The sequence below is a fragment of the Sarcophilus harrisii genome, chromosome 5, assembly GCF_902635505.1.
Source record: "Sarcophilus harrisii chromosome 5, mSarHar1.11, whole genome shotgun sequence".
NCBI classification, from domain to species: domain Eukaryota; kingdom Metazoa; phylum Chordata; class Mammalia; order Dasyuromorphia; family Dasyuridae; genus Sarcophilus; species Sarcophilus harrisii.
The window spans coordinates 116349775-116362336 of NC_045430.1; the positions used below are offsets into that span (position 1 = coordinate 116349775).

The 12562-nt window shown below is 35.5% G+C and overlaps 1 protein-coding gene across 2 annotated transcripts in view; it reads right to left on the minus strand.

The window, feature by feature from the left end:
• Positions 1 to 12242, minus strand: part of LDHB (lactate dehydrogenase B) — a 31435-nt gene extending 19193 nt beyond the window's left edge. The window contains exons 1-2 of one of the 2 annotated variants that reach the window (XM_012550675.3): positions 12107 to 12242; positions 6083 to 6217 (exon numbers count right to left, since the gene is read on the minus strand). In XM_012550675.3, coding sequence (XP_012406129.1) covers positions 6083 to 6211 — 129 coding nt within the window. In that variant the 5' untranslated portion in view covers positions 6212 to 6217; positions 12107 to 12242. The remainder of the gene's footprint in view (positions 1 to 6082; positions 6218 to 12106) is intronic. The other variant, XM_023504491.2, reaches the window with a different exon arrangement.
• Between the last annotated feature and the right edge of the window lie 320 nt (positions 12243 to 12562).

The window sequence follows — 12562 nt, forward strand, 5'->3', positions numbered from 1 at the left end:
ATTATTCAAGATTTTGATCTAATTCTCTATAGAAGACAGATCAGATGAGTGATAGTTCAAGCATGATATGCTGATAGATGGATAATGAATAAAGCTTGTCTTTCATAACATTTATTATGGAAAAGTGTTACAAATGTACCATAGTAAGACCCATAATTGAAGAGGTGAAAGGGAGCAAACTAATTTGTCTTTGTAAAACTGCCACGTTTTAATGACCCCAAATGCTTCTCTAAAACAAAGGCTCATCTTTTTAATACCAATATGTTGTATAGTTACAAATAATATTCAACTGAAGTTGGGGGTCACCCATAGGGTGATGGAGAGATGAATGATGGATGTGAACAGATTGTACTACATTGTAAATGGAACCTCCTCAGAAAAAGCTGAATAAAGAATGATCTCAAAGAAATGAAAGACCAAAAAAATTAAAAAAAAAAAAAGGAGTGGGGGGTGGGAGGGATGTCCAACACAAAGCAAGAGGAAGAGATAAATGTTTAAATGTCCTGATAGCCACATGATTTCAAAAGAGTTTAGAGGAAGGTCTCCAGACATCCCATGGAAAATTTATTTGAGAACATGGAAAGGTTTATCTTAGATGAACATATATAGATGGGTATCATTAGAAGAAATACCTTCACTGGTGGGATGATTCAATGTAAGTATATAAAAATATATAGTAGTTACAGTATCGAAAAGCAAAATGCACTCAATTTTCTTTACTGTTCAAGGTCACACTACATATATAAAAGTTAGGGTTGCAATTCCAGTTCTGGAAAGATAGAGTGGAACCGGAATGTAAAAGCCAGATAAATGCCTTAAATATTTTATTTAGAGATAGATTTGATTCAAGGCAGCCTGATATAGCACAAAACACACTGGATCTATTGTTAAAGAAACTGGGTTGTTTCTTTTTTTCCAATGATTTTGGTCTATTTTCAACATTTGTTCTTTTTCTATCTTTGGATCATTTGGTCAGTTTAACCTCAATCCTTACAATTGGTTTTATTCCTCTAAAATGTCACTTTAAATTAAAACATTTAAATTTATCTTAGAACATGCTATATGTACTGCATTGCACCCCTAGCTCCAACTAGGCAAATTCTTCACTTATTTTGTTAAACAAAAGGACAATAAAGCTCTAAAATAATAGACCACTTGATAATATCTATGGAATTGTGTCAAGAAACTGAGCAGTAATGAATGTTAGCTTATTTTAGTAGCACCACATGTGTGATAGTTAAGATAAAAAGAGCAAAAAGAATGCATTTAAGCACAAGAGGATGTCACATGATGTTAGATCCTGTTCTCCTATTTCAGTGGGTGTGAAAAAAAAATTGGCTGAGAAATTCATACTCAGCAACTAAGGAAGGAAGAGATCCAACACTTTAAAAACATCACTGAAGCTCTGAATTTAGATATAGATGCATTAATAAAGATTCTAGACAGCCTACAGTCACATAAATAGAAATTGTGATTAGATATTAAAATCTTTTAATGTTTAAATAAATCATTCTTTTACTCCTAAATTCAGCAACCTATCAATTCATATACCTAGGTGTTTTGTGTGTTTGTATTTGCATAAATACATGTATGTACATATATACATGCAATTATAGATAAATATACATGTGTCTTGCACTCCAGTTAAAAAGAATTATATAGCTTAAAAACTATAAGCCCTAGTTGATTAACATAGATCTCTAAATTTCTAAATAACAAAGTCAAATTGTTTTCAAGAGGAAGATGACCAACTTTATTTTCAGTCTTCTCAAAGAGTAAATAATTTTAACCATTCCTCCCAAAGACTACATAAAATATCTTCTTTTTGTAAACCAGAAATTTAGAGTCATACAAAGTAATGGAAGAATTGAGAGAGAATTTATTCTATCCTTTGACATATCTTGTCACCAAAGGCAATATGACCATTTATTATGGATATTTAAGGGGAACTGTTATGCTTTAGGAGGGACTGGACCAGAAAATTTCTAAGGTTTCTTCAATTTCTAAGTATCTAAAAATTCATCAAATCTCTCTGCTGCTTAAAACAAACAAAAAGGGCCTTTCTTGAACAAGTCTTAGAAATGTTTAATTGTAATATAAGACATTTATTGTTATTGTGGGATCTCCAGTACTTAACACAACGCTTTACACATAATAGGTACATAATATGCATCTGTTAAGTCCAATTGACTTACATTTTTTTTTGAAAACCAAATATTTTCATTTACTTAAGAGAAAACTTGGAATTAAATAAATAAAATGTTCTGTTGTCAAAATATGGAATTTTTTTTCAGTATCTGGAAAGCTTAGAATCAGAGCCATGAAAAATCCAAATTTTCAAAAGTGGATAGGAAAGAAAAAATATTTCAGGTTCTTTTATCTTCTTTCTATTATCTTAAACACCTAAATTCTTGGAGAGAAAATACATGTCTACCTAGAGCAATTGTTTTTCAAACTAGAAATGAAAACTGAGGTATAACTTACCTTAACTTTTCTGGGATTTGGGAGTAGCTCTTTTTTTTTTTTTTAATTTTCTGCAGCTACACTAAATTTCAGACACCTAATCATTTCTATCTAATAGAAAGAAATAAAAGGAAGTCTGGCGCTTTTTGTAGTCCCAGATTTCCCCCAATATCATAGAGTTGTTATGCCACTGTTCTCTTTTAGTGTCCTGACTCAGTTTCCCTAATTGTTCTGCCTCAGTTTATAATTGTTCTGCTCAATCCTGTAAAGCCATCCCTCCCTCTTAATCAGAATATTTGATAAGAATAAAAGATCTTATATATTAGAATATCAGAATGCCTCTCCCCATCCCAATATCAGATACAGTCTTATCAAGATGCCTCCCCCCATTATGTCATCCCCATCTCCAGTGGCTCATCCTTCCCTGTCAAAGTCTCATTCCCGCTCTCAGCACTCTGACTCTGCCCTTGCCTCAGTCTACCCCCTGAGTCTGAGCCATGTGTATATATGTCATTGAGAACTCAGATTGTTTGCTGGATTCTTGGAGATAGTCTCATTCAGCCCTGGGACCAACCATGGGTCCATTTGGTCCCAGTAAATATCTCCCTTTCAAATAAAATATTAAATACTCTCCAAGCTCTATCTTGCCTCAGTTTCTCTGGCATTATAAGTTAGCAAGGATAGAATGATGTGGTGAAAAGAACACAAGATTTAGAGGCAAAGGACCTAGATCTAATCCCAATTCTGCCACTCTCTACCTATGTGACTTTGTCACATAACCTTGCTGTGAAGAGACACCACAGCATAGCCACCTTTCTCTCCCCATTCTTGAGAAAGCTAGACTCAAAAGGCTTTTATTAAAGACACCAAAATGTACTCTCAGTGGACAATAGCAAAAGATTGCAAAGAGACATTTTCTCAGGGCTTACTTTATACAGAAAAAAAAAAATTGAAAGCCATTTAAGTTTTGCATCCAAAAGGAGCATATTCGAGATAGGATGTGGGAAAAGAATCTTTCCCAGAAAATGTAAACGCACTTAAGTTGTTCTGGGCAAGACTGTATTGTCCTCAATAGCCTCTCAGATAAGTCTCTCCATCTGCAGAATTAGAGCAGTGGTAATGAGGGATCAAGTAACTTCTAAGATCCCTTTTAGCTCCAAGATCCTATAAACTGGCAGGATAAGTTACCAGACACTAAGATCCTTTCTCAAACTAAACTGCTTAGCATTCAAACTCTACTAGTTCTGAAGGGCTGCCCACATTATTTGAATGCCAAACATACATTTGTCTAAAAGACCATTTTATGGAAAACTGACACAAAGCCAGCACTCATATTGTGGTTAATAGAAGTGATACAAGGACACTCTCAAGGTCTCTCTGAAGAACTTTGGAATTGATGATGTGACATAGGAGACATTGGTCCACAGGACCACCCAATATGGTGTGTCCTCATCAAAGAAGGTGTTGTATTTATGAGTGAAGCAGAATAAAAATGGCTCAAAAGAAATGCAAGATGTGCAAATGTAGATACTCCACTCCAAATGCTCACATGAATCATTTGTGCTAGACTCTGGTAGAGTATTCCAAGTTCACATTGTTGGATTCGCCATAGTCAGATACAACATAACTTGTCTCTAACATAATGATGCCATTTTGTGACCAGCAGGATGATTTCAGAAAGGCCTGGAGAGACTTACATGAACTGATGCTGAGTGAAATGAGCAGGACCAGGAGATCATTATATACTTTAACAACAATACTATATGATGATCAATTCTGATGGACATGGCCCTCTTCAACAATGAGATGAACCAAATCAGATCCAATAGAGCAGTAATGAATTGAACCAGCTACAATTATAATGCCGGAGAAACTGAGGCAGGAGAGAGATTGGAGAGTTTTCAATAGTTTATTAATTGGAGGGTATAATTGACTGGACAGGACTCTCGTCTCAAATTATCCAGTCCTGAATGGGTGTATCTCAGAATCTTACATATTCTTTAAAGACAAAGAAAGTAAAAGGGCGAGAAAGTTCCTATCAGAATAGGGGAGGCCATAAATCCAAAAAGCCCAGAGACAGGATGTCTGAATACCCAGAGATAAAAATGTCAGTGAGGTATCTTGGAATATTTTAGAGGGATATTGTAAATTCTTCAGGACAGGAGTTCTGCTCTCTTGTTTATCTTGCTAGCAATTTATAACCTTAGAGTAAACGGTTCCCAGTCTTAATGGACCAGAGTGAGTTTTTACGACTAAGGGAATGGTTAGGGAGACTGAGATAAGGGAAACCGAGTCAGGACAGTTAAAGAGAACCATGGCACAACACACCCAGAGAAAGAACTCTAGGAGATGACTATGAACCATTACATAGAATTCCCAATCCCTCTATTTTTGTCCACCAGGATTTTTGATTTCCTTCACAGGCTAATAGTACACTATTTCAAAGTCCAATTCTTTTTGTACAACAAAATAACTGTTAGGACATGTATATTTATATTGTATTTAATTTATACTTTAACATATTTAACATGTATTAGTCAACCTGCCATTAGGGAGAGGGGAGAGGGGGAAGGGAAAAATTGGGACAAAAGGTTTGGCAATTGTCAATGCTGTAAAATTACCCATTCATATAACTTGTAAATAAAAAGCTATAATAAAAAAAAAAAGAAAAGGAAAAAAAAGAAACAGTAAAGATAAATAATGATGATGATGATGATGATGCCATCATTTTAGTCCTTTAAGAATGAAGGACAACAATCAACCAACCAACCAACCAATCTATGCATTCAGATGTTACCTAATCTAGTCATCATCCTGAACTAAACATCGCCAACAAGCAGTCTCCAACCCCCCCACCCCGCCCCCAACACTTCAGCTAATTGGGAATCATCACAAAAAATAGTTATTCAAATTGGTGACTCAATTTGGAGTAATTCAATTATTAGGGAGCCATTTATTATTATGAGGACCAAGTGTATAATATGCTTTTAAGGCCCATTTCTTAGATTTCTGCTACTAGTTAAAATATTGAAAATTTAAAACACCTGAACTCTGAAAATGCTAAAAGTGCATGGCCAAGGCATTGTACAAGCATAATTCACAATTAGTACAATGATCCATTATATTCAGTGAAAGAAAAAAAGCTTTTTTTTTTCTCTCCCTACATTTAAGGAATTCATTAGCTTTGAAACAGAACTTTGAAAGAAAATTAGGAAAAAAAGAATTGAATAAGGTACCAAACATTCTTTCAAAATGAAATCTAAACCAGAGGAAAGTTACTTAAGACTTGGTCTATAGCATGGGACTAGTTAGGAGTTGCTAGGCAATATAGGGAATGGATAAAACACAGTCCTTAATAGGACCAGGAAACAGAGTAGAAGAGGAATAATTACTTGTATTCTACTAGTTCCAAAGTACCTTTTGTCAACTTGACAATTACTCATGACTTCAATTATTAATTGAACCCCAAATAAGTAGAGAATATTAAATTCTTTTTTAGATTATCAAAAATGTTTGAATCTTCTTTTAATAACATGATTCACTTCTAAAAAGAACACAGATATGTAACTAGTCTAAGTTAAGATAATTATGTCATATAATTGTCATTCTGAAAATGTACCTTTCCCAGTATGCTGATAGCACAGGCCATACCAACTTGTCCAACACCCACAACAGTAATCTTATTGTTTGGAGCTGCTGCCTCCTCTTCTGCAACTGGTGCAATCAGTTTTTCTTTAAGAGTAGCCATTTTGCTCTGCAAAAAAAAGAAAAAAAGAAAAAAGCATTATGCACAAATATATACTTGAACTGGAATGATTATCTTCATATAGTTACTGGGGCAATTTGCTAACTATAGTACAAGATCTGGTGTGCTTAAAGGGCATAATTAATGGAAAATTTTAATCTAAGTAATCACACATAATTTCACTTTTGGCTAATATTATTCTAATTCTTTTCCTATTATTCATTTACCCCTTTATTTTCAACATGAAATATTCTCATTTTTATGCCTATCAATTTGTTTGTTTTGTTGCATTTTTAAATCACTACAAAATTTTGCTCAATTTCATTCACAATAAGGCCTTAATTTTGGAGATGGTTCTTGATAACTGCACTTTCTTTTGGACCAGATTCATAATTTCATTGGTATAGAAAGTAACCAAGGGAAAAAATTCCCTTGGTCACCGAGTGCCTGCTGATTCTAAACTTAAAAGAATCACCTACAACAAAAAGAAATCGAGCCACTCATCCATACATGAAGACCATAGGTTGACTTAATTTTAAAATGTAATATTATCTATTTTAATTGTATTTTTATTTTATTAAGCATTTCTAGATTACATTTTAATTTGGTTTAGGTTACATTAAGGAGCCACAGGCCACATATTTGACACCTCTGGCTTAGGGCACTGGGAACATTAGTCATTTACTTGGGCTGACAGTATATGTTAAATATGAAATTTAAGATCTTCTTGATGTCAGGGCTAGCTCTCTATTCATTATTCCATCATCCCAACATTTCTACTATACTAAAAAGAAATTTATAATGTACTCAGCCATGAAATCCAAGTACTAAAAACAGTTTAAATTAGACCTAAAAAACCAGTCTAGGATCAAGTAAGAATTTATAGTTTAAAAAACAACTAACGTGATATGTGTGGAACCAATACCCAAAAACATATTTAACAGGAGACAACCTGGGGAGGAACTCCTTTGGGAGACTTCAAACTAGCCATCTGTTACTTTCCTATTTTAACCAGTCTTGCTAATAAGCTGTTAAAGTCAGTTGATTTTAACTGCTGTATTAGTACAAATGCTGACAGCATCCTCTAAAAGAAGTCCAGTTACTGCTCTGAAAACATGATCCATTGTCAAAATATGTTCTAAATAAATAGCTAGCATTTAAATAGAACTTTAAGATCTGAAGCTTTTTTTTTTTAATATTGCTTCATCTGAATCTCACAATAACCCTGTAAAGCTATTAAGTCCATTTCAAAGATGAAAAAACAGAGAATGAAAGAAGTTAAATGATTTTCCAAGTGTCCTCCCATAGTTAATTAATACTGGTGAAGATTTAAATTCAGATCTTCCTAATTCTAACTCCAGTCATTTATCTACAGAGTTACCTGAAACTTTAAAAGGGAAAGGGCAAATTTGAGGCAACAATTTTGGTTAACATTTTTAAATCTATAAATGACTACAACAATGTAAATGGAACAAATAATAAGAAAAAAATGGGAACCAAATGTTGTGAAATGATAATAACCAAGCTATGTCCCAAAAAAAGACATGAGAAGGTAAATTCCCCACTCATTGACAGAGGTAGGAGATTATGGATATGGGGCACTACATATAATGCCAGACTTCTCTACAGTAGTTAGTTTTACTGAACAAATATCCTTTGATAAGGGATGGCTCTCTGTAAGGGGGAAGAGTTTATTGGGAAATGAAAGTAATGTAAACATAAAATATATTAACATAGATTTTATTTTGCAAGAAAACATTTTATCAGGAAGGCAGATTTGTCAAACTAAAGAATGAGGTTTGGGGGCAGAGTGCAGTCCTTTTTTCTTTTTTTTTAGATTGTGAGGTTTTGGAAGGCAGTGACTATCATTTACTTACCATGGCTTTTTTCCCATAGCACTCAGCAGGATAAATAAATGTACATAGACTTGCCTTGGTGGTGAATATATTCAAAACAAAATTGCTTTTTAATTTGCATCAATGAATATATTTGCCTTATAGGTAAATGGCAAATGACATAACAGAGTGTATGTCCTATGGGGGTTATATGGAATTATCTGTCTTTTAATGTATGGTTCTTTGCATCTATCATCACTAAAATCAATAGGTGCCAAGTACCTTAGAGAAAGGATGAGGGCAGCTAGGTGGCTCAGTGAATAGAACACCAACCCTGAAGGCAGGAGGACCTGAGTTTAAATCTAACCTCAGACAGTTAACACTTCCTATCTGTGTGACCTTGGGTAAATCACTTAATCCCAACTGCCTCAGCAAAAATAAATAAATAAAGATAATTTCCCTTCCAATATACTGATCTCAGAAAAACAAGGATATATGAACTGATACACAGCAAAGTGAAAAAAATCAAGAGAATATTACAGTATATTGTTTGATGAAGAATTGTGAATGACTTAGCTATTCTTAGCAATACAATGATCCAAGACAATCCCAAAGAACTGATGATGAAGCATAATATTCACTTCCAAGAGAAAGCAGTGAAATTGTTTAAATTTAGGCTGAAGTATGCTATTTTTCACTTTCATTCTTTTTCTTTTATTTGAGTCTTCTTGAACAAAATGACTAATATGGAAATGTTTTACATGATCACACATATATAATCTATATCTGATTACTTACTAATGGGGGAGAGGGATAGAAAAAATTGAACAACAAAAACAAAAAACTATACCATCAATGGAATTTCTCCTTTATATACAATGGTTAAAATAACAATTAAAAAGTACCTGAAATTTGAAAAAAATATATGCTAAGTATGAAAGTAGATGTTAGAAGATATATAGTCATGGACAAGAATTTTACAGCAGTTGTTTTGAGTGCTTAAAAGTCATTTTTATTTGTTTTTCTATCCTAGCTTCCCAAGAGTTGAGGTTGAATACAATTATTCCAGAATTTCTATAATTTCCTCTCTGAGATTATTCCCTTAGCTTAAACAGATAGCAATACTTCCGTCATAGGCCCTTCGAAACATCACTGTATCGTTTAAGGAGTTATGATCAAGGTTCTCCAATATTAGTTAGACTAGTTCTCCATATGACTAACAGCCAGTGATTAGGCATAGGACCTATACCAGAAGTCTCCTCCTACATTCTATGACATATTGAGTTTTATATTTCTCCAGTGCAGCCTTTGAGATCTCAAGGTCACCTCCACACCATAAGTATCAAAAGAAGACATGTTTTCTTCACTTAAATGACCTCTAAGCTCCCTACCAACTCAACAATGTATAATTCATGATTCTTTGTGCAGGTGTTAATATGCTGATGCTGCCTTTTCAATTATAAACAGTACACTTTCTTATATACCCTCATAAATTTTTTTTTCCCCAGAGGGAGAGAGATGGCACAGCTATATAAAACAAAGGCTATAATTACAATGTTCAGATAAAAACCATCCTTTTAGAGTAAATGCAGAAGAAAAAAATGTGTCACATCCCTTTCTAGTTTCCTTCCTTAAGTGATTATTGTTATTTTAAAATCTGCATTGGACTAGGGATGGGGAGAAGTGTATGCTAGGAGACAAGTACTGGACCTAGAGTCAGAAAGATCTTAATTCAAAACCAGTGCATAGATTCTTCCTAGCTATGTGGCTAGTGAAGTGGCAAGTGACAAATTGGTTAACTTTGATCTGTAAAATGAGGATAAGAGAGTTGTTTTGAGGATAAAATGTGATAAAATTTGTAAAGCAATTTACAAACCTTAAAGCACTATAAACTGCTAGTTGTTTTTATTATTGTTGTTAAATTTGACTATAAAAATAAAGTAACATTAAGTGCAAAGTATCCCAACTTGGACATTTAATAACATAGATCTTCAATGTAACCAATGATTCTGTCTTCCTTATAGATTTATTTGGGGAATTGTGATGAACTCACATATTGTCTTTAAGGGATTAATTAAAGTACAGCTCACTGAATTAGTGATACACATATATTCAAGCAGGATGATAGCCTGGACTCCAGTCTCTTAACCCCAGTTCCCACATGCCCCTAGACCTACATAAACTATTCACATTATTTGCCCAGACACGTTTTTACAATGTAAGTAGACACAGGTTGAGTAGTAAGTAAAAAAACAAGCCAGGAAGGTTCTAAGAACCATTGCTTTTATTACAGAAAACATGCTTATTATCTCTTGTCATCCCTCTACGGCCTTTCAGAGTCCTCCAGGGATTAATTTGCCAAAGCTCCTAGTCTTGGGAGCTTTCTCATGTACATAGTTCTTTAAAATATGTGTGTATGCATACATTTATATTTACTTGTTCAGACCTTTTACTTCCAAATCCACATTACTTGCACTTGAACCTCTCCTTCCCTTGTGCAGAAATTGAAAATCCATTTGTTCACAAATAGCATAGTAGGGATATCTGCAATATTAATGAGGTATACGGTTGTACTCTCAGCAAGGATGGATATAAGGAATGCAAAGAAATAAGGAGACTTGTATGGAAAAAAGAAAACCGATTGAAATCACTATGCACACCAACATGAGCTATAAAAATGAAATCAACTTGCAAACATTAGATTTAAAAATTCAATAATATTAATAAGTCAAGTTTTTAAGTACCCATACTTCCTTTTAATAAAGGTTACATTGTTAGTAAAGTTCATGTAAACCTTAAGTAATTGTAAACTGTTAACTAAAGTATTAGATTGCATGTATAATCAATCACAATCATTTTACAGGTCCTGTTGTTTTCACTATTAGATTTTGTGGGCTCAAGGTTAATGGTAAATCAGTTGCAGAAATGTGTGCATTATCAGAACAACATTTATGGATAAAAAATAGGGAAAAATCCTTTTTCTCAAGTTTAAACACCTTGGATAAAAAAAGAGAAAAATCCTTTTTCTCAAGTTTAAACACCTCCCACCTCCCACTCTTGGGGCCTGTTAATTGTAACCTGCATGCTTTTTGCCTCCCACACATACAGCCCATGTGCTGCTCTGCTCTGCACTGCACTGTACACTGAAGCTAAGGCAGAGGAAGATGCTGAGACAGTAACAGCCAACAGCTCCCATCAGAAAAAGGTCTCTGGGGAGAGATTAGGCCATTTTGATTCAGCATCCGAAGATGGTAGATCAACAAAACCCATCAAGTAATGACTGGCAAGAACTGGACAGTGATTACTTGACATGCACAGGGTAAGGGGTTTTGCCCTCTTCCCTATATGTAGTAAAGCATTCGCTTTCAGATCAGTCCTACGTTTCTGCTGTCCCCTTGACTACTGGACCGCATCACTAGCTTTTATCCCCGATAGGTAACCCGAGTAGAGACTGCTCTCCATCCTCTCTCCAATTAGTAAAAGGCCCGTTTTGGAATGATTAGCCCTCTGTCCTATTTCTCGGTCTTTCCTCCATCTCCTCCCCCAGCCTCTGCAAATCTTCCCCACCCCCTTACTTCTCCCCTTTCAGCCCCCCTTGTTCCGCGGGCACAGTGCCCTGGGCCTCTGCCAGCAGGCACCAAGATGATGAGAACTCAGTGAACGTTTCAGGGACACAAAAGGCCCTTAGGGTCTGGCTGCAGAGAACCACAGGCAACAGGTTTCTTTTTCACACAGCAAGAGACAGAGTCCGGGCTCTTTCTCCTGCATTGCGGGAGGGAAAAATCCATCACCCTTCATTCTACAGAGCTTCCCCCTCGCTCCTCCAATTGCATCTCTGCTTTCCAGAAAAGCATCTCCAGAATTGGGGGAAGGAGAACCCTACTGGCTATCGAGATGTGCCAAGCCTCGCTGGAATTAGAGGCAAGATACCCTTCTTGCCAGGGTCCTTCTTTCTTGTCCCGACTCCCCTAACAACAACCATAACAATATCACTGCAGTTTTCCCAGTTCCTTCTCGCCTTCCTGAAAGAGCAAAAGGACAAATCTCCAGGACCAAAACTTACCTGACCTGAAGAATAGCTGATTGCCTGTGATGAAATTTTTCCCAGATAGAGAAGAGAGTCAGAGACGTCTTTCTACTGCGGTGCCCTAGTCGCAAGGAGAAAGGAGGAGGCGGGGTCCCAGCACCCTCCACTGCCTCTAAGGTTTCTCTATTGTGATTGGAAACTCGAGAGACGCCTGCCCTCGGCTCACTCAATCGCCTTCAAGGACAAGGGCTCAAGTATGAAGTCGTCCTTCCCCCCTCTCTGGGTGGGGGGTGGGGGGAGGAGGAAGAGGTCACCTACAGAGTTTCCGCTAGGTCGATTTACAACTATGCTCCTTTCTTACAGCTTTATTGCTACAAACCTATTACAGTTATTTTGTGCCATGGCCCTGGGAGATTTAATGTACTTGAATATACATATGTATGTATATATATATATATGTGTGTGTATATATATATATGTGTGTATATATAT